At 47.3% G+C, this 22,457-nt stretch overlaps 1 protein-coding gene across 5 annotated transcripts in view; it reads left to right on the top strand.

Moving 5' to 3' along the window:
- Window positions 1–21,090, top strand: part of ITSN1 (intersectin 1) — a 251,838-nt gene extending 230,748 nt beyond the window's left edge. For all 5 annotated transcript variants that reach the window (XM_043448750.1, XM_043448748.1, XM_043448749.1 and 2 more), the window contains 6 exons: window positions 1,330–1,542; window positions 3,551–3,672; window positions 4,673–4,755; window positions 5,110–5,193; window positions 6,865–7,038; window positions 10,769–21,090. In XM_043448750.1, the coding sequence (XP_043304685.1) occupies window positions 1,330–1,542; window positions 3,551–3,672; window positions 4,673–4,755; window positions 5,110–5,193; window positions 6,865–7,038; window positions 10,769–10,917 (825 nt within the window). In that variant the 3' untranslated portion in view covers window positions 10,918–21,090. The remainder of the gene's footprint in view (window positions 1–1,329; window positions 1,543–3,550; window positions 3,673–4,672; window positions 4,756–5,109; window positions 5,194–6,864; window positions 7,039–10,768) is intronic.
- Window positions 21,091–22,457: the final 1,367 nt, after the last annotated feature.

Below are 22,457 nucleotides of genomic sequence, written 5' to 3'. Positions count from 1 at the left end.
GTGTTGTGAACTCTTCCTTAATACTCTCTTCAGGAGATGTGTAATGTATAGGGATCATAACTGTGGAGAGCATCAGCCTTGGGGCCCAGGTGTGAGCAGGTGGAAGCCCTGAAGGTCTGACTCCTGCCTCGACCATTCTGCTTCTGAGGCACAGCTGTGGCCTTCCCCTCCCTCAGTCTCTCCTCTGCTAGCCAAAAGGGGGGCCTTAGTGAGGTCATACCTCCTACAGTCTCCCTCTGCCCCTTTAGAACCTGCTCACAGGAAATGATAGAACCTGGAGGGATGATAGAGCTTGAGATGATATAGAGCTTGAGATGATAGAACCTGGGGGGATGATAGAACCTGGGGGGATGATAGAACCTGGAGGGATGATAGAACATGAGATGATAGAACCGTGTGTGTGTGTGTGTGTGTGTGTGTGTGTGTGTGTGTGTGTGTGAAAGAACAAGATGATAGAACCCAGAGGGATTATAGAGCATGAGATGAAAAGCCCAGGGGGGATGACAGAGCATGAGATGGTAGAACCAGTGTGTGTGTGTGTGTGCGTGTGTGTGTGAAAGAAGATGAGATGATAGAGCCCAGAGGGATGGTAGAGCATAAGATGATAGCGCCCAGGGTGTGACAGAGCATGAGATGACAGAGCCCAGGGGTGAACAATAGAGCTGCATCTCAGGTTTGGGAAGTGGCAGGAAGAGAGCCGCCCCTTCGCGTCTTCAGGAGCAGTGAGCTGGGCGAGATCTACTGTGTACCAGCACAGTTTCTGTTCTGCTTGGCTCTGAGGCATCCGTCAGCACCACCGGGTTTGGCAGCCCCCATGAGGTAGGGGCCGGGACTCTCGCTGTGCCCTGGAAAGCGGCATTTGTCCTGTGGAACCGCAGAGAGGCGCCGCTGTTCCCAGCAGCAGGCACGCCGCCGTTTCAGCCTGGGCGGCGCTGTCGTTGGGGCCGGTTCGTGCCGCCTCCGGCGGACCAGCCTGCACACAGCACGCACTCATCAAGGACGGAGGGTTTTCTTCCTGCTGCCCTGTTTCCCCAATAAATAAAAGGGAGAAATGTCATCCTGAGACACTAGACCTCAAGGAAGGGCATTAGGAATCACACCCAGGGTTCATCCTGACACATGCAGTCTCCCGAACCACACCTTTAACTTCTTAGCTCCCAAAGCTTGAAGTCTTCAAAGCTGTCCTCTATCTGAGCCTAAGAAACAGGCCTCAGATTCTGATGGAGACCACAGCTTTCAGATGCGGAAACACAAACGAACAGAAAAACAACCGCAACAAAAACACGACCTCACTCCATTGTGTCTTCTTTGGTTTTTTTCCTTCCTCAGCAACTTGTGTTCAATTCCGTGACCAACTGCTTGGGGCCGCGCAAGTTTCTGCACAGCGGGAAGCTCTACAAGGCCAAGAGCAATAAGGAGCTGTATGGCTTCCTCTTCAACGACTTCCTGCTGCTGACCCAAATCATCAAGCCCCTGGGCTCCTCTGGCACCGACAAAGTCTTCAGCCCCAAATCAAACCTGCAGTATAAAATGTACAAAACAGTAAGTCCGACTCTAGACTGCAACATCAGGGTTGACGTTGGGGGTAGGAGAACGTGTCTAAAGGGAGTCAGCGTTTGAGCAGGGTTTGAGGTCTGTGGCGCAGAGGAGAGCCAGGATTTACAGGGACCACAAGCACGGGTCCAGCAGTATCAGCAAAGTGGCGTGCGTGATGAGTTGGTCAGTTGTATTTGACTCTGAGATCTAATGAACTGTAGCCCGCCAGGCTTCTCTGTCCATGGGATTTCCCAGAAAAGAATACTGGAGTGGGTTGCCATTTCCTTCTCCAGGGGATCTTCCGGACCCAGGGATGGAACCTGTGTCTCCTGCTTGGCAGGTGGATTCTTTACCACTGAGCCACCATGGAAACCCATCAGAAAAAGAACAATACTGAGTTCAATTGACAAACGTTTATTAGCTGCCAAGTGGCTGCTGTGGGTCCCCTTGGACGTGACTAAGGCATGTCCTGTCTTGATGGGGTTCACAGTCCAGTGTACCGATGAGGCAGGCGTGGGAAAGCTCTAGACTAGAACTTCAGCGTCCACTTCCCAAACATTCCCAGATCCCCCTCCAAACTTCTCAGGATGGCTTGGAACATGTGTGCCCTCATCTTCTCCAACAAACGCCGATATAAATCGCCCGTGTGTAGACAGTGCTCGTGAGCTGCGCGTCTGGTCTGCTTCTGTGTGTGCGGCCGTGTCTGTGTCTTTTCACGTCATAGGGTATTGTTTTTCTAAATTTATCTCTGTGGGGGTGTTTTCACAGAAGAATTTTCTCTGAAGCAGCAGTTAGCCTTCTTTCGGGAAAAAGAACAATGTACTTATGTAGATTGTCACTAGCAGCTTTGTGTGAACAACTTGGAGGGAGTTGCTTGGAGGTAGAGTTGATGGGACTTCCCTGGTGGCTCAGATGGTAAAGAATCTGCCTGCAATGCAGGAGACCTGGATTCGATTCCTAGTTCAGGAAGATCCCCTGGAGAAGGGAATGGCTACCCACTCCCATATTCTTGGCTGGAGAATTCGATGGACAGAGGAGCCTGGCAGGCTACGGGGCTGACAGAGGATGAGATGGTTGGATGGCATCACTGACTCAATGGACATGAGTTTGAGTAAGCTCTGGGAGTTGGTGATGGACAGGGAAGCCTGGCGTGTTGCAGTCCATGGGGTTGTAAAGAGTCAGACAGGACTGAGCGACTAACACTTTCTAAATACATAATACATCTAGAGTTGATGGAGACTGTTTGCTGACTAGGATATACTATGGAAAAAGCAAATACATCAGTTCTTATTCTGGAGGACTTTAGAAATACCTGCAATACCATCCGGTCTACTGATCACTCTAGTACTTCTCCAACTCATTTGAAAACTTATCTTTGCAGAAAACCCTGTATGCCGATGTTTGTAGCAGAGCACTCCTTAAGTGTGGGCCACTGCCCATAGTGACTTCCTTCTAAAGACTTCAGTATGAAAAGTGGGGAAGTAAAAATAAAAATTCACAAGTAGAAACCTGGGAAATAATACCTTAGCCAGATGATGAGGGGAAAAAAGTACCTGCAAAATGGAGGTGGGGGGAATCCATATTTACAATTTTCATTTATCTGAAAATTGATATTAACACTTATTCAGTTCAGTTCAGTCACTCAGTCATGTCCAACTCTTTGTGACCCAATGGACTGCAGCACGCCAGGCCTCCCTGTCCATCACCAACTCCCAGAGTTCACCCAAACTCATGTCCATTGAGTCGGTGATGCCATCCAACATCTCACCCTCTGTCATCCTCTTCTCCTCCGGCCCTCGATCTTTCCCAGCATCAGGGTCTTTTCCAATGAGTCCCTTATCATTCCAAACATCATTATTTCAGTATGGTTTACTGAAACCACCGCCACCCCCAAGACACAAACAGACACACCCCTTGCCTTTGGTTTAGTTTACTGGATCATGTGCAACTCAGCACACACACGTCCTCACAGACCCCCAGTCTGGTCTTGTAATGCCCATGCATTATTTTTCAGCCTATTTTCCTAAATGAGGTTCTAGTGAAGTTGCCCACTGACCCTTCTGGGGATGAACCCATCTTCCACATTTCCCATATCGACCGGGTCTACACCCTCCGAGCGGAGAGCATAAACGAAAGGTAAGACCTGCCTCCTCCCTGGCCCTAGGCACCCGGGTTCCACCAGGTGTAGGGCGGATGTGGGACAGTTAATTAATCAGTGGGTGCCAACATCCCCTCTGGCTGGAGGTGGGGGTGGGGCATCAGGTGAAGTGGTCTTAGTTCATTTTTCCAGCATCTTTCAAAAGTTCACTTTTCAAAAGGAAATACAATGAAATGAATCTGGCTTGAGAATTTTTTGAATAGCAATTTTCAGTATTTTTTGAGATAATGGAGGCTCTTCCGTTTCCCAAATTTTCTCAGGTGGCAGAAACTAATAGGAAAACTATTCAGGGGTTAGAGGACCTCCCAATCCTGACCCCCTCGTTGTCTGGCTCCCTTGGACAGACATCCTGGATCCTAGAAGCTGTGGGCATGTCTGCCTTAATCAGGGCTCTGCTCTGGAACCGATTGAAACAGATTATTTTTCTGAAGGGTGAACTTGACACAAGACCAACAACATTCCAAGAGCATTTGTGCCAAGCAAGAAATTGGCTAAAGTTATCATGCATATGGTTCTCAGAGAAATGGAAAAGAAAAAAATCACGCCAGGATGCTTTCTTTCCCAGTGTGTTTGCTCCTTCACAGAAAGTGGCTGCTTATCTGGGAAATCATTTCTTTCTTTAGATGGTTTAGTGAGAGAGATCCTTCTAGCCTTCTTGGATTAGGCAAATTTGTGATGTTTCTCAGTAAGGAAAGAAGAGGAGCTGCTGTGAGCAAGACAGCAACAACGTTTATCATTGTAGATTTCCTTCCGTGGGGACACAAACCCAGGTTTGTAGCAAATCAATAAAAACGTCACCCGTGCCTTTGTTTTGAATGGTAGAAATCATCCTTAGGGCCATGTGATGTAAAACCAGATTCTCTATGCTGAGCCTTTGTTGTAAAAATCAAACGAACAAAGCAGAGTCCTGGAAACTGAATTGGTACCGACCTGATGCCTGAGTTTTGTCTGGCAGCATTCTGTCTGTTTTTTCCCAAGGACTGCCTGGGTGCAGAAGATCAAAGCAGCTTCTGAACTCTACATAGAGACGGAGAAGAAGAAGCGGGAGAAGGCGTACCTGGGTAAGGCATCGCTGGGCAGCGGGGCCCTGGGAATCCGCAGAGGTGGCGGGCAGAGGGCCATCCGGTTGGGCCCAGAACCCTTAGAGCTGGAAGGTGGACCTGGTTGGGCCCAGAACCCTTAGAGCTGGAAGGTGGACCTGGGGGTAGCGGGGAGCCTGAGGGTGGAGGCAGATGGAAGAGGGGGGGCAGGGTATGGGTGAGGGGTGGAGGGCGGGTTCCAGGATGGAGGAAGCAAGAGTTTTAAGCGAGGAAGGGGAGACTTGTTCTTGAAGAGGGGCATAAAATAAATCAGTAGGCAAACTGGAAATACAGCGAACACTAAACAGGAGCATTTTGTTTTTCCTCCCATCACAGTCCGCTCCCAAAGAGCCACAGGCATCGGAAGGTTGATGGTGAACGTGGTTGAAGGCATTGAGCTGAAACCTTGTCGGTCACATGGTAAGGGCCCTAGAAACCCCCTCTAGCGTGTATGAGTGGTGGAAGCCTTTCTGCATCCCTTCCACTTGGCTTTACTTTATTTTCTAAAATTAATTTTTACTGGAGGATAGTTGCTTTAGGGGCTTCCCAGGTGGCTCAGCGGTAAAGAATCCACCAGCTAATGCAGGAGACACAGGAATTCGGGCTCGATCTCTGGGTTGGGAAGATCCCCTGGAGAAGGGAATGGTAACCCAGTATTTTTGCCTGGGAAGCGCATGGACAGAGGAGCCTGGAGGGCTGCAGTCCATGGGGTTGTAAAGAGCCGGACGTGACTGAGTGACATGATTGCTTTACAATGCCACTATGTTCGTTTCTCCTGTGTAGCAGAGTGAGCCGGTTCTGTGAATCCATTTATCCCCCTTCTTTGGATTTCCTTCCCGTTTAGGTTACTACAGAGCGTTGAGTCCACCTGGCTTTAAAACAAATTGGCCCCTAATCCTAAATTTCCTTCCAGACTTGGTTATTCCCATCCACCATTTTGCCTTCCAGAGAGATGTGAGTGGCTGCCTTTTCACAACACTCTCAGTCCCTCTGTATCTGTAGATTCCACACCTGCAGAACGAAAATAGTCAGAAACATTTTTGAAATTTCAAAACAGCAAAACTTGAATTTGCCATGCACCAGCAACTATTCACATACTGAATCTGCAGGTGTGAAATCTATAGATAGAGGGCTGATGTGTTGTCAGAGGGCAGCCACTCAGATCTCTCTGGAAGGCAAAACGGTGGATGGGAATAACCCAGTGTGGAAGGAAATTTAGGATTATAGGCCAGTTTATTTTAAAGCCAGGTGGACTGAACGCTCTGTGGTAAGCTAAGCGGGAAGGAAATGCACAGAGGGGATAAATGTGTGCACATGACTGATCCACTCTGCCGCGCAGGAGAGGCCAGCAGCATTGTGAGCGTGATCGGGTGCTCAGTCGCTCAGCCACGTCCGGCTCTCTGCAACCCATGGACTGTGGCCCTCCAGGCTCCTCTGTCCATGCGCTTCCCAAGTGGTGCTAGTGGTAAAGAACCTGCCTGCCCATGCAGGAGACAGAAGAGTCATGGGTTCACTCCCTGGGTCAGGAAGATCCCTGGAGATTAAGCCTGGCAGTCCACTCCAGTATTCTCCCCTGGAGAACCCCATGGACCGAGGAACCTGGTGGGCTACAGTCCACAGAGTCGGGCAAGACTGAGCGACCTAGCACAGCCCTACATTGTATTAGGGATTATATATAACCTGGAGATGACTTGAAGTAGATGAAGGATATGGGCAGGTCTATACTAGAACATTTTATGTAAGGGACTTGAGCCTCTGAGGATTTGTGTATCTGTGGGGTTGGGGACCCAATCCCTGTAGATACTGAGTGGTGATTGCAGATTTGACACAATCGAAGTTAAAGTGAGGAGACAGGGAAGATTTAATTTTGAAGCCCACTCGTGATAAAGTGTGATAAATATTTAAGTGTTAATATTATAGTTTAAGTAGGATGCTGGATTATGTGCATTTTCCTCTGGATTCTCTATCTTACGCTGCATGTTAAGCATGGGATTGGAGTGGGGTCGGAATGAGGGGAGTAGAGGGAAGAGGTGCCTCGGGGCTGTGACCCTGCCAGAGACGCCCAGAAGAGCCGGGCTCTGTCCCCTCCAGGGAAGAGTAACCCGTACTGCGAGGTGACCATGGGCTCCCAGTGCCACATCACCAAGACCATCCAGGACACCCTGAACCCCAAGTGGAACTCCAACTGCCAGTTCTTCATCAGAGACCTGGAGCAGGAGGTGCTGTGTATTACCGTGTTTGAGAGGGACCAGTTCTCGCCAGATGGTGAGTAGACAGCGGCCCTGGGCACCTGCCCCTTTCCCTGCCCCTTGGCTTTCATGGATAGGCGTTTTCTACCTGGGAACTTGGTGTGCAGAATTTCCTGGGCTTCCCGCCAGAGAGATGAGGTTGGCGTCCCCTGGGAAGAGGCCTTCAATGATGCCGGAGCATCTCAGAGGAGGTGGACAAAGTGTGCTTGATCTAGAGTGGCCCAGCTTCCCTAGGACAAAGATCATGTCCCATGCTTCCTTAAAGCAGGTAACTGCAGAGAGGGCTGTACCCCCAAAGCCTCAGCCTAATTCTTTAGTCCTTGGCTAAAAGCTTTGGTGAAAATGGATAAAACTAGCCAGTTTAGCAAGAAGAGTATTAGTTCACAAACAATGTGGCAGAATCAATCAATGACCATCAGGTGACATTTGAGCTTAATCAAAGGGATGAAATTATGTTGGGCACATCATTCCTTCAATCAACTTCCTGTTTCTGCTTGAAGCTGGAAAAAAAATGGGTCTGGCCAATGATTCCAAGACACTTGTCTCTATCTTCCTCAATCCAATAAAAATAAGAGAATTTTTTAAAATTTAAATTTAAAGATTATGGCCTCAACTTGATTATATTCAAAGGAGGATAACTGAAGGCTAGGAGTGAGGGTCCGGTGCAGACATGATCTGTGCAAGGCTTAAATTGCTCCACGTGGCTTTTGTCTTTTATAGTACTTTCATATGAATTATTTCATTGTGAGTTAGCTACTATTAATTATGGCCCAGAGATGGTCACATAGCTGGCTAAATGTTAGAGCATGACCAGAACACTCTACCAAGGGAAGATTTCATACAAAGATGGGCACAATAAAGGACAGAAATGGCATGGACCTAACAGAAGCAGAAGATATTAAGAAGAGGTGGCAAGAATATACAGATGAACTATACAAAAAAGATCTTCATGACCCAGATAACCACAATGGTGTGATCACTCACCTAGAGCCAGACATCCTGGAATGTGAAGTCAAGTGGGCCTTAGGAAGCATCACTACGAACAAAGCTAGTGGAGGAGATGGAATTCCAGTTGAGCTATTTCAAATCCTCAAAGATGATGCTGTGAAAGTGCTGCATTCAATATGCCAGCAAATTTGGAAAATTCAGCAATGGCCACAGGACTGGAAAAGGTCAGTTTTCACTCCAATCCCAAAGAAAGGCAATGCCAAAGAATGTTCAAACTACTGCACAATTGCACTCATCTCACACACTAGCAAAGTAATGCTCAAAATTCTCCAAGCCAGGCTTCAACATACATGAACCATGAACTTCCAGGTGTTCAAACTGGATTTAGAAAAAGCAGAGGAACCAGAGATCAAATTGTCAACATCCATTGGATCATCAAAAAAGCAAGAGAATTCCAGAAAAACATCTATTTCTGCTTTATTGACTACGCCAAAGCCTTTGACTGTGTCGATCACAACAAACTGTAGGAAATTCTTCAAGAGATGGGAATACCAGACCACCTGACCTGCCTCCTGAGAAATCTGTATGCAAGTCAGGAAGCAACAGTTAGAACTGGACATGGAACAACAGACTGGTTCCAAATAGGAAAAGGGGTATGTCAAGGCTGTATATTGTCACCCTGCTTATTTAACTTATATGCAGAGTACATCATGAGAAACCCTGGGCTGGATGAAGCACAAGCTGGAATCAAGATTACCAGGAGAAATGTCAATAACCTCAGATATGCAGATGACATGACCCTTAGGGCAGAAAGCGAAGAAGAACTAAAGAGCCTCTTGATGAAAGTGAAAGAGGAAAAAAAAAAAAGAAAGAAAGAAAGTGAAAGAGGAGAGTGAAAAGTTGCCTTAAAACTCAACATTCAGAAAACTAAGATCATGGCATCTGGTCCCATCACTTCATGGCAAATAGATGGAGAAACAATGGAAACAGTGACAGACTTTATTTTTGGGCTCCAAAATCACTGTAGATGGTGATTGCAGCCATGAAATTAAAAGACGCTTACTCCTTGGAAGGAAAGTTATGACCAATCTAGATAGCATATTAAAAAGCAGAGACATTACTTTGCCCACAAATATCTGTGTAGTCAAAGTTATGGTTTTTCCAGTAGTCATGTATGGATGAGAGAGTGGGACTATAAAGAATGCTGTGTGCCGAAGAATTGATGCTTTTGGACTGTGGTGTTGGAGAAGACTCTTGATAGTCCCTTGGACTGCAAGGAGATCCAAACAGTCCATCCTAAAGGAAATCAGTCCTGAATATTCATTGGAAGGACTGATGTTGAAGTTGAATCTCCAATACTTTGGCCACCTGATGCGAAGAACTGACTCCTTGGAAAAAACCCTGATGCTGGGAAAGATTGAAGGCAGGAGGAGAAGGGGAAGACAGAGGATGAGATGGCTGGATGACATCACCGACTCAATGGACATGGGTTTGGGTAAACTCTGGGAGTTGGTGATGGACAGGGAGGCCTGGTGTGCTGCAGTCTACAGGGTCGCAAAGTGTTGGACACGACTGAGCAACTGAACTGAGCTGACTGAGAACAGTGTGACTCAAGCCTGGAGTCTGAACCACTGTGCTTCACTGGCCATTTTTATTCTGATAAATAAAGACTTGAGGTTGGATTTTTTAATTGAATAGTGAAATATCATGGCACAATGGCAGCGCCACTAGAGATTCAGTTGCAAATCCTAGTGTAGCTCTTATTTCAGAGATTATTCCTGAAATGCACAAGGGGCAACATGCACTTGGTATCGTCCACCAGAAAAAATTCCCAGGTTTTAAACCTTGGAAGAAAAGCTATTTCCTGTAGAAGAGTGGCTGGATCATAGTATATTGCCAATTGCTGAATTGCTGAATGAAAAAAAGGAAGGAATTAATGGTCTGGAAGCCCATTTGGTACCATCATTTTAATGAATAGCATTAAAAAATTTCAAACATTCTCATGTCTATTACTGACACACTCTCTCTCTCTCTCTCTATATATATATATATAATTTTTTTTGGCCCTGCCATGCAGCATGCAGGATCTTAGTTCCCAGACAAAAGATCAACCTGTTCCTTCTACAGTGGAAGCTCTGCACCCTAACCACGGGGCCACCCGGGAAGTCCCTGACACTCAATATTTGATGAAAAGTGGTGTTGAAGGACTTCCCTGGAGGTCCAGTGGTTAAGACTCTGGGCTTCGAATGCAGGGGGTGTGGATTTGATCCCTGGTCGGGGAACAGAGATCCCACAAGCTGCATGATGTAGCCAAAATAAAAAGGTGGTATTGAGGTTGTCCTGGGAGCGTGGCTGGGAGTCTGCAGTGCCTGTGCTGTGGGAAATTTTTTTTTCCCACCAAAGAAATAAGTGAAGAGAGAGAGAAAAGAAACAGGTGACTTCCTTCTGGGAGATTTCTTTAAATTTCACATACATTGCAAATTGCGCAGCAGATATGATATCCAGTTTTGCATTGTCTCCCAGGAAGCTCCCGGCCCTTTAGGGGCCCCCTGGGTACAAGGGAAAAATCTGTATTTTGAGTTTCTTCTAGACTCTTCTTCATCCCCAGCCCAGTACCTTTTTGTTTTCACTCCATTTGAAAATGATGCTGTCACTGTAGTCCCTGGATTCCAAGAAACTAGCTCCCTTCTGAAGAAGAGAGAGGGTAACACCTCGCTGGGACACGCCCAGTATGCCAGGTACCTGCCCTGACGAGAAGGAATCCTCTCTGAGGAGGGTTTGTGTGTCTGTCCTTTCAGATTTTTTGGGTCGGACGGAGATCCGCGTGGCCGACATCAAGAAGGACCAGGGCTCCAAGGGTCCAGTTACGAAGTGTCTCCTGCTGCACGAAGTCCCCACGGGAGAGATCGTGGTCCGCTTGGACCTGCAGTTGTTTGATGAACCATAGGGAGCCCGCCAGGGCACGCTTGGCAGAGCTCAGCCCGAGGCAGCGGATGCTGCCTGCCTGGAAACAGCATGGCTTTTCGAGGACCGGCGTTTGGTGTTCAGCCACAGGGCAACAGGGCAGAGAAGATAGGCCACTCCAAGCTTCTGGGACTGCTTCTTGACAATCCTTCCCCTAAATCATTTCCCATGTTAGGAAACAGGACTGTGTTTTCCTTTGTCCTCACTGCGGGGCTCATCGTGGCTTCTAGGGTCTTTGAAGTCCCATCGCCCCCCAGCTACCTTTGGTGGGGTGTCTGTCCCATCCCTGGGCCTGAGGCTTGAGTCTGGTTACTGTAAAATAGGTTCATAAATGCAACGTCTATATTTTTGGAGAACTCATGGGACCCTCCTGTTTCTTTCCTCCACCAGCCTCCAAGCAGGCCTTCCAGGATGCCTAGTCCTTGGTGTGTTTAGAAATGATCACGCTGATCATGTCATTGCTTCAGAATCTCATTTCCCCACTGGGACCTCATTGGAAATGCTGCCCTGGGTCTGATCACTTGGGGAGATGGTCTTCCGATCAGATGCTGGTCTAATCCGTGGGAGATCAGATGCTGGTCTAATCCATGGAAGATTCCAGCAGGCATGTTGTTAGGGTTTTTCCAGTCTCCTCCAGGTCTTTTTACTGGTAGCTGTCAATGAAAACTATCACTGGCTACTATCAGGTGGCATGATTCTGGTTTCCGGCACCCCTGGAAGACGGTTAAGGGAGGTTGTCTACCCAGTTATACTCTGCAGGACTAGGTCACTGTAGCTTCCCTGAAAGGCTACTTGATGATGTTATTGGGTCCCCATCTCCAGCCCTGCTGGACATTCCCTTTCTGCTTGGAGGTCCTGTGTTTCAGAACAAGAGTGGTTGCTGGTGACCAGCTCTGAGCCTCTTCCTGCCTGCTTGTCATGGGCAAGTTCTGCACGTGTCTTTGGTACATTCCTCCCAAAGGTGTCCCCAAGGTGTGCAAAGGAAAACTGACAATCCGTGGAGGAAATCTATTACTGTGGTGGGGGAGAGACATTAGGAGCAGGCAAGCCCCTCGGTTCCAGGGAAGCAGACCCAAGACTCCTTCCCAAAGCCCGCCGTACACAGCCAACCTCTCAGTAACGGAAGGACACACGGCGTGTTGCCAGAATCAGGAGCATATGACCACGCGCCAAGTTCGGTTTGAGTTCTTTTTTATTTTTTAAACTGTTAGTGGAGTATAGTTGGTTTACTGCGGTGTCAGTTTCTGCTGTATAGCAAAGTCAATCGTCCGTGCATATTCACACGTCCCCTCTTCTCTGGATTTCCTTCCCACGTAGGTCACCGCGGAGCTCTGAATGGCGTTCCTTGTGGTGTACAGTAGGTTCTCATTAGGTACCCATGTATCCATGGTGGTGTATACACGTCAATCCCAGTCTCCCAGTCCCCCCGCACCCCGCCTCCCTCTCCCTGGGTGTCCACCCATCTGTCCTCTATGTCCTTATCACATCAGATCATCGATACCACTTTCCTAGATGCCACATATATATGCTAGTATATGATACCTGTTTTTCTCTCTCTGACTTACTTCACTCCATCTGACAGTCTCTGGGTTCATTCACATCTCTGCAAACGGCCACAGTTCCGTTCCTTTTTGTGGCTGAGTAATACCAGTTTGAGTTCTTTGAGTTTTTCTCCTTAAATGCCAGGAGATAGGCTGGTTGACTAGATAAGAACTTGATTTGCTCATGACAAGCATGGATCATATTTTGTTTGCATGTTAATGCTCCCATAATCCCAGTTTGTCGTTTTACCATGAAATGTTCATTGCATGTTCTCTCAGTCCTGGAATCTAGCTTTCCTGGGTGAGACGGTGTTCTCCTCGATTGCAGGTCCTTAGAATTTAATTAGGATTGTAGAATGCGTTCTAAAGACAGCATTGGCACTTTCCTGGTGGTTCCAGTGGTTAGGACTGTGCTTCCACTGCTGGGGCTGCAGGTTCCAGCCCGGGTTGGGAAACTAAGATCCTGCATACCATGTGGTGTGACCAAAAAAGAGGGGGAAAAAAAAGATAGTTAACTACCCACTTTGCTAGGAACTGAATATGTCATGTCATCCTTCAAGCAATTTTTAAAATGTGTGTCTCGGAAAGGGCAACAAAGTTTACATTTCATACTTCTAAGAAACACTTTATTATTTATTTATTAAAGATAGTGTAGACTTTTGTATCAAGAACAACAGACATAAGTATTTTTTGAAACAAGCAGATCTCCCTTTAGTTAGTAACTCTCAGCTGAAGACCTTAGAGACCAAGTTCAACTTCAAGCATGCATTCGTTTACCACTTTCCAGCAGCAAGCATGGTTCGGATACTTTAAGTTCATATGTATGTTTTGATGCTGTTAGGAAACTGTTTTAAATGATATCTATGAATAGACCTACCAGTCATGCTTTCCTATGTTATACCCAATACAGTTTGTTCAGTGTCTTTATGAAGGACACGTGATTATGATAGAAAAAGAAGGGTTACCTGTGTGTACGGAGTCGTATTGGGTCACCAATGCAATCCCTTTCTTTCTCCCTTTTCTTCATTGGCTTTCCTTGCGTGTGAATGTTGGGCATCACCATTCATGTAGGGTGGATGTGATGTGCTCAGTGACAAACATCTTGTCACCTTTTTTGGTCCACCAGCTCACCCACCCATGCAGAGTCCCATTATTGGAATTAATGTCACGTGAAGAAGCAATATGTGAGTCTTTTCTGCCAGGTGACTGAACTGAGCACCCTTGCGATGCTCCTCCAGGGCAGCGGTTCTGGATGAGTGCCCTGTACTCACCAGGGTGATTTGTAAGGTGACTGATCCTCCTTACAGATGAGATAGGTTGGCTGTCAGATCCAGCTGTCACTCAGGAATGTGGATGATGCATGGTCTCCAATTCTTTGAGACTAGTCCTTCGCGTCTACCTTTTTGGGTGGCCGGGGCTGTATTTCATAGAGATGAAATGTCCCTTTCCAATAACCTTCTGTGTCCTAGCTCTTTGCTTTCCACACACAGGGTTTCCCCTGGCCACTGCCTTCTGGCATTGACTCCAGCCCTCCAGACATCCCGAGTTTCCTCCTTCTCTGAGCCACCCTGACCTCATCTAAGCCCAGCAAGGGAACTGCTCATGGAGCCATACCCCAAGGACAGGAGCCCTTGGGCTGGGCCTCCTTTGTCAACCAGCTCTCCCAGTCCCTCTGGGGCAGGGTCTTTCTGGCAGGCAGGTGGGAGGCATGTCTCCTGGAATCAGGGCACCTGTGACCCCCCCAGAGCCTGAGGATGTGGTTTATTCAGATCCAGGGCTGGCCTCACACACACACACACACACACACACACACACACACACACACCCCTTTCTAGGCTGGGGTCTCCAGATGTGCTTGAGAGACTGGGGCCAGGCATCCTACATGTCCCTGACGTCTGATGGCAGAGGAGAGAGCTATGCTTCCAAGGAATGTTCATATTAAAAGGGGAATTATTTCTGCTCTTTGCGTTTGGAAGACTTTAAGCATGACTAAAGTCTAGGAAAGTAACTCATTTCAGCTGGTTAGTACTATTGAATTTAACGGGAAAAAAATCCACCTGAAAATGAGTAAATTACGACTTGCATCATCCTGTCTCTCCAGGAGTAGACTGGTGCAAGCATAAAGCCACTGACCACAGCAGAGCGGGGGCGTTCCAGAATCCAGTGGGGCTGGAGAACGAAGCAAAGGGAGTGAGTGCAGTGTTTCTGGTTTTATCTGGAAGGAGACTTGGGAGTCTATTTTAGAGTTTTGCCAATACTTTGAAAGTGAAATCGCTCAGTCGTGTCCGACTCTTTGTGACCCCATGGACTGTAGCCCACCAGGCTCCTCTGTCCATGGAATTTTCCAGGCAAGAATACTGGAGTGGGTAGCCATATTCTTCTCCAGGGGATCTTCCCGACCCAGGGATCGAACCTGGGTCTCCTGCACTGCAGGCACATTCTTTACCACTAGCACCGCCTGCCTGTACTTTGATGAGCAGAAAAAGACTCTCTTTACTCCAGATGGTTTTTTTCCTTAACTGGTTGGGCTCTTTTGGTTCACAGAAAGAATGTTTGTTTTGCGCATGTAACAGTTTGAAGAATTTCCATTGGGAACAGCAAGTAGATTTTCATTCTGTGTCAATTCATTGTATTTTCCCTTCTCTTGGGGCTGGAGACGAGTTTACAGTGAACACTAGCATGGAGAAACGGATGCCTGCATGCTTTCGAGGTGGCAGGGTCACTTCAGACTTGAGGTCAGTGTGAGCTTAGCGAGGGGTCTGCCCACTGCAGGTGCACTTGCTTTCCAAGTTCAGAGCCCCCTGCACGGGAAAGTGAGGCAGAGACAACAGAGAAGCCTGGATGTTCCTGGTCGGCTTCAGGGTTAGGGCTTCAGCTCTCAACCAGCAGAAGCATGGTTGGTGAATGGGACACACGGTGAGGCCTCAGATGCTGTGGTCTGAGTCACCCTAAAGAGCATTTGGTTAAACCAAAACTGTCCTCTTTTTGCACCCAGGGGCTTCTCTTGGCTGCAGGGAAGGGCTCAGGTCAGTTGCCAAGACTCAGCTGGCAGTGCCCGGAGCCACGTTTTTTTGGGGCCGCTTAGTATTGTGTCAGTATGGTTGGGATGTTTATTGCACTTGGAAAGCAGCCATTTCTTTGAGCCAGAGGAGAGGAACATTCTAGAACTTTCACTTCCTTACCCTGCCTTGTGTCAGATCCAGGAATAGCTTTGTAGGTCTCCAGGCTCAACTAAGGTACATAATCTGCTACCTTTGGGAGCCAAAATCTATTCCTTATAAGCCTGGAAAATTCATTCTGCAAGAAAGAGAGAAAACCTCTAACAGCACTCTATCTTAGGAGTATTAAAACCCAGATGCCAATGGCTGGCAAGTCTTACCCCTGGGCTGTGACCTCTTGGTAACACCGTCAGTAATGTTAATAGTACACTGTTCATTCAGGGAGTCCCCTTTCCTGGGTATGACCACCATCCAAAGGGCTGGGAGGTGGTGAGGAGGGGGTCTGCCTTTGTGGCTTTCACAGCCTCATTGTAGATCTAATTTTAAGTCATTTGAATAACACCCAGTGCTTGTAAAAACTCACCTCCACCTCCAAAAATTATTTCAGTGACATGCAGTTTCAATTAGTTCTTTCACTGAAAGGAACCTTCTTTAATCTGGCCTCGGGGAACCAGATAACACCCACATAATAATTTTTTTCAACACTATGTGTGGTTGTCAGATTTCAGGGTAAACTTGCCCCTAGTATATGTCAGGGTGTTTTGTGAGTCATTTTTTAAAAAGGATTTTGTTCTACTTTCTATACCAGCCTATATTGTTAAAATCATCAGAAATGTGTGAATATTTTAGGATTCAAAGCCCACCAAATAAACCTGTTCATAAGTGGGCGTATGTGGTCAGCCTTGAAAAAAATCAAGCACTTCTCTCTCTGATATTTACTGAGAACTTACCCAGTAACCAGGGTTTCTTTTTATGCAGTGGAAAGAATGCATATTTTTCTTCTAGGAACTCTGGTTTTGTACTTTTTTCACTGAAAAAGAATAATATTCCTGTGCGGTTGTTTCTAAAGCTATGTTCCTTTGCATTTTCCCTCTCATACTCAAAGCCCTGATTTCCTCCTGTTTCTCAATCTAAACAGAATGGGGGCCTGGGGCAGAGAGGGTGATGCAGGAACCAGAGGCAGGTGGATGGCGGCTTTGCTGCGTCTGGTTGAGGAGCCAGCCCCTGCCGTTCCACCCACTGTCACCGCTAGGGGGCGCGCTCCCCCGTGTTAGAAAGTAGCCGGTCCCACTGGCGGCTCTCAGGGCGCTGGCTCCACCTACTGCAGCTACGGGGGCATTGCTCTTGTGCAAATCAAGGAACTTGCTGGGTCTGAGGAGGATGGTGGGGGAGGGAACTTAGCGGCGAGCCTGGGATTCGAACCCAGCACTCCTGCGGTACCTGGTGACACCTTGCCTTTCTCTGCTGCTGTGTCTGGGGTCATAGGGGGTCCTCAGCCTTCTTTCTTTTTCTGCATCTGCTTTGGTGAAGGCCCCTTTGAGATCAGCCCTGCAGGGGCCTCAGGGGTTAAGTTGGAGGTGTTTCCCCTGCTGCTGGGCCGGCCCAGGGAGGAGGCACCCTGTGCCCAACAAGGGGTTGGAGAAGTCAGGCTCCCTCTGCTTAGACTGGATCACAGAGTTTCTAGGTGGAGACTATGACGTCTGGGATTTCAGATGTCAAGGAGCTGAGGGGGGCAATGCAGATCATTGCATGGTGTGTGTGTGTGCGTGCGCGCGCACGCGCGTGCATGTGCGTGTGTCTGTGTGTGTGCTTGTGCGTGCACCAGGGGGAGCGAGTGGATATGTGAACAGGTGGGTCTGACTCTTCCTGCAGTCAAGGTCAGGACCTGCTGCATAATTCGTGGGCTGAGTGCAGAATGAAACGGTGAGGCCCCTTGTTCAGAATTGTGAAGAATTTCAAGGTGATGACAGCAGAGAATGAAACCAGGAGCGGGCCCTTCTGAGCACAGGGTGCCCTGTGACTGCACAGATCAGACGCCCATGAAGCCGGCCCTGGTCACACTGTCTTTTCAGTTGGTTTCTGAAGCAGGTGGGGCTTCATCTTCTGCTTCTTACTCTGCAAAGTCTCCCTGGCAGGTTGTGGAGAACTGGGCTGGTAACACTTTTCAAAATATCTGCTTATAAAAGCACAAATGATCTGGATCAGTCAGAGGCTGTAGGACTCAAGCCCCAAGTTGACAGATGCACCTGGTCTCTGGGCTCCCAATCCAGGGCAGGCCAGGGCTGCCGAGAGGCCTCCAAGTCTTTACCATTTAACCCACTGATTGGAAATAAAACCCTTCCGTTTAGTCGTTAGTTGTCCACTGGGGGCTTTTCTCCTCTTTGCTGGTGGGTCAGACAGGCTGCTCTGGCCTCTGCCTTCCAAGTGACCATCTGAGTGATGGCAACGAGAAGCAGGCAGCTGGTGGGGTGGGTGGTGCCCAGTGTCCCTTCCACGGGGCTGGACGCTGTTCTTCCATCTCCTCTTCCTGGAGAGAGTGAAGCCTGCCCAGGCTGGGCGCTTGGTACACAGGTGTCTGGAGGCACCTGCTTCTGAGATGCAGCGACTTCCCAGTTGGGCTGTCTGCCATAGGACCCCACCTATGAGTGGGCTGTTGGGAGCAGAGACCCCACTGTGTGCGTAGCCTCGGGTTCCAGGAGACCACATCCCAGGGAGGCAGCTGACACGGGAGTCTCCCCTCTGGCTGTATGCTTGTTCTTACTTTCTTTCACTAGCACTTTCTAGCGCTCAGCAGGACACTCCAAAACCTTTGCTTGACCTTTGCAGATCAGTTTCACGTCTACCTACACAGAGCAATAATCCTGTCTATGTTTCCCGATTCTGTCTGGGATTATAAAGTTTGCTAAGTAAAAATACTGACAGAAAGTTGAATAGAGATATCAAATTCATCTTGCATGGGTTTGATTGTGTCATTTTGAATGAAATAACAAATTCTAGCTTTGTTTCTACTTGTATTGCAATCGTCCAGACTACTGAAAGTTCAGAAAGTGTTTTCTAGAGGCGTTTAATTAATATTGTGTCAGTGTTAGTTTTCACGAGTGAACGTTTTGTTGTACATTTTACAAATCAACATCCTTAAAATGTCTGGTAAATATTCACTATTGGACAGTAGATATTCTAGCAAGATCTTTGGTAATGATATTTATTTTAACACATGCATTTAAAACGTACATTGCCAATAGCCCAAGTGTCTTTAAACTGTAAAACCAACTTCAGATCTTCTTTGCTGAAGCCCAAGCAGGCTGAGATCTGTACCCTTTGGGCCCTTTCTTCTACTCTTTCATAGTCCTACCTAGATAGAGAAGTTGGCGATTTCATAATTCATGTCCTGTTGCCTTAGCTACATCAGCGTATACCTTCACATCTATAGGTGGTCAGCATATGTGTAAATACATGTATACAGATGAGAGTCTGCAACAGAATGTCCTATGTATGATAAGCAGTCCTCAGCTCCTGGTTTTCTGCATTTTATATAGTTTCCAGCTAAGAAGAATGCAGAATTCCACTACATAAAGTGAAAAAGTTATGCTCTTTCAATGGTTTGTCCAGAAATCTCTGCTGTAAGTTTATGGGAATGTCTATGACTCAATGTACATATGGTGTGTAAGAGGTTATGCTGTTAAGTGTTGCATAAACTAACGCAGATTCTGTAGTTATAAATAATTAACTTGTTATTGTAAAATGTGATTTGTCATTGAGAGATTATTTTTCTGTATGTATATGAGAGTATTTTAGGAATCTAATTTAAGTGCATAAAACTATAGAAAAAAGTAAAAAAAACCTATTCCAAGAGTAGAGAGTGCTTAATCAGATTACTTGGGTTCAACCCAACTAAATTTCATATATTAAAAAGAAAACCTGAGTTGCATATGTTAGAAATTCAAAGAAGTCATTTTGGAGGGGCATAGAAAATGTGAAGTTGAATGCAACAGGTGGTGTTATGATAAGATGATTAGTGTCCTCTAGCCATGACCTTGGTTGAGACCCCTGTGTTTCATTAAACAGGTAACATGTTCGGGAAGGTGCTTTTGTCAGGAGGGATAGGGGGCTTGAGAGTCTGGTTCCCATCAGATCGGAGTTATGTGCTCTGGAAGCTTCCATGGGTTCTAGAGGATGGGCCAGGAATCTTGGGTGGAGCCAACCGTCCTTCTAGAAAGTTCCGAACGTCCTGACTTCCGGGTCACCCTTTGCAGTTCTCTTTCTGAATAGATTCAATGCATCCCTTTGGTGTTTGCATTGCCATCCTCACTGTCCCCACCGTAGCTTTCCACTGTGGGATGAAGGATGAAGTTTGGGGCTTTCTGGGTTAAGCTGTTCCCGGCACACAGGACAGCCAGCACAGAGCAGCCTTCTAGCTGCTCGTGTCCATGATGGAGACCTCAAGGCAAGAGGCCTTCCTCTTTTCCCAGTCCCAGAAAAGGGTCAGAGGTCCAGGCTGCTTCTCGGGCACAGACTTCTTATCCTTTGCCACCGGAAATGTCCCCACAGGCCACCTAGGGATGGATACAATGCAGAATCCTATGAAAGTCAAGATGCAAACCCCCAAGAGGTGCATTTAGAGGTCCTTTCAGGAGGAGGCAATCCTGTGAGGTCAGCCTCCCTCGTCAGGCTGGGAACAACGGAGCGCTGAAAATGGCCAAGTTCCTGGTGAGTCGCGGGTGTTGCATACAGAGCGCTGTGTGTGGGATGCTGAGGGCCCTGGCTCGAAAGGACATATGGGGAATGTGTGCCTTAGGTTTTCAACATTTCTTTCAATGAGCTGTATGCTTCCCAATGCTGTCAACCAACAGTCCAAGTCCTTTTTTGATACACCTGAAATTGGCAAATGCTGGCGTTCAGGTGACCTCCTGGAATTCAGGGTTCAGGGGGCGCAGGGAGCTGTGATTTCTGGGAGCTTCCTGGAAGCTGTTCTCATAGGAGTGATCTGAAAATCACCTTGAGGAACTGTGTGGGTGGATGTGAGTGACTTCATTTCCAAACATGGAGCTGTTTAGGGACCTCTTTGTCCAAGGTGGCCTGGGAAGGCCATCTAAAGCTAGCCAGCAGAAGTGGATAAGCTCCCATCGACCCACCCAGAGTAAGTCCTGACCTCCTTCCTTGGCACCAAGTCCTCGTGACTGGTGTAGCAAGAGGGCTGTAAGTGGAGATGAGTCAGCCAGTCAACCACCCCTTGGGTCCTGCTTGTTCCAAAAAAGTCTGGGGTCAAGAAAAGCCAGAGAACGTGGGGTCCTGCTCAGCAGTGACCACTTGCAAGCCATTCCAGTTAGCCTTCACCTATTTAGAAAAGAATGTATCGGTCCTGACATGAGTCCCTTGTGTTTCCAGTGGCAGATGGGTCACAGTGCTGGGGGCATGTCGCCTCCCTCACAGCCCTGCCCGGGGGTTGGGATAAGCCACCCCGCCTCCCCGATGGACACCCTGTTGACTGTAATATACTTCTGTTGCCAAATAACGGTACTGTTTAATTTCCCATCAAAGGGAGACTATATTGTTTGGTGTGTAATGTCAATGGAGTTCCAAAAATTACTAGACACTATTATAAATTGTAGAATTCTGTATTTGTCTAAGGTTTGATGAAGCAGGGCCAAGACATTAGGTTTCTTTTCTGTTTAAAAGAAGCTGAGGTTAGGTTTGCTCTCTGAGCATTCCTTTGGCACCTTATTATGTAAGAAATGTTAAATTTGACTGATCAAGATTATGGTAACTGAGTTTTGTTTTCTTTAAACCAGTAGCAACATCAATACAGATGGCTATTTCTGTGTATCTGGAATCTAAAAAGAACAATCTCTTCCAAACAATTCTTTGGTCATTTTGACCTGTATGGTTTAAATTCACATAGTTCATGAATAAAAGAAGAAAAACCAACCTTGTTACAATGGATTGCTTTGGGTTCTTTCTGCCCCACTTCCTTTCTGAGCAGACTGTTTTGCTGTTTAGTTGCTAAGTCATGTCCAATTCTTTGTGACCCCATGGACTGTGGCTCGCCAGGCTCCTTTGTCCATGGGATTCTCCAGGCAAGAATGGAGTGGGTTGCCATTTCCTTCTCCACTATACAGCCCTATCTGTCATCTATCTATCTGTTTTTGAACATCTTGATTTTTAAGAACTGCATAGTATCCCATTGCTTGAATATATTCCAGTTTACCCTGATTTTTAAAATAATCCTGAATGGTTATGTGTTGAGGCTGCTTTAAAATTTTTATCTAGATAAAAAATAGTGCCATGAAGACTACACTGTACACAGATCTCTGGGTTCATCTCTGATGACCACACAAGGCAGTGTTTGAAGCGTTTCATTACTTCCCTCCCCCGTTTCTATCTGCTTAATCAACAAGGAGGTTGTTGAGTTGGATTCTGGATTGGGCAGTATTACCGGCAAAGATATTTCATCAGCTGTTACATGTCTTCAAAGCTGGTGGTTTGCCTCGGGTATGTGGTGTGCGACGCCCATCAGGAGGCAAGCCGGAAGGAAGGCAGATGGTCTTGGGGAGCCAGGAGTGCTGGTTGTGTTACAGGCGCAGCTGCTGAGCCTTTAGAGACCACCCTCCCGTGGAGTCAGTGGGAGGTTTCTTCTCCCTCTTGTTAACAGCCGAGAGGTCCGAGGTCTGGCCTGGCAGGGCCTTGAAATCATTTGACTTTACCTTGAAGTAAAGAGGTAAAAGCTTCACTTTCCACTGTGTCCACATCTAGCGAGAGGGAAAGGAAACTGCAAGCCCAGTCCTTGTGAGGCTAGTTGGGAAGGGACACTTTTCCTCTCTTTTCATCTGCAGGCAGATTCTTTCCTGTCTGAGCCACCTGAAGCTTAAATAAGATATAACATGAAGCAGTCTTGGAAACTGCAGAGCAGCCTTCAGTTCGGGGGTGTTAGATCAAAATTAAGGGCATTTCACTGGCGAGCTTTTCCTGGAGGACTGATCGAGTCA

Source organism: Cervus canadensis, chromosome 27 (assembly GCF_019320065.1).
Source record: "Cervus canadensis isolate Bull #8, Minnesota chromosome 27, ASM1932006v1, whole genome shotgun sequence".
NCBI classification, from domain to species: domain Eukaryota; kingdom Metazoa; phylum Chordata; class Mammalia; order Artiodactyla; family Cervidae; genus Cervus; species Cervus canadensis.
Note: the sequence above shows the minus strand (reverse complement) of the source record. Positions and strands in the feature narration are given on the sequence as shown.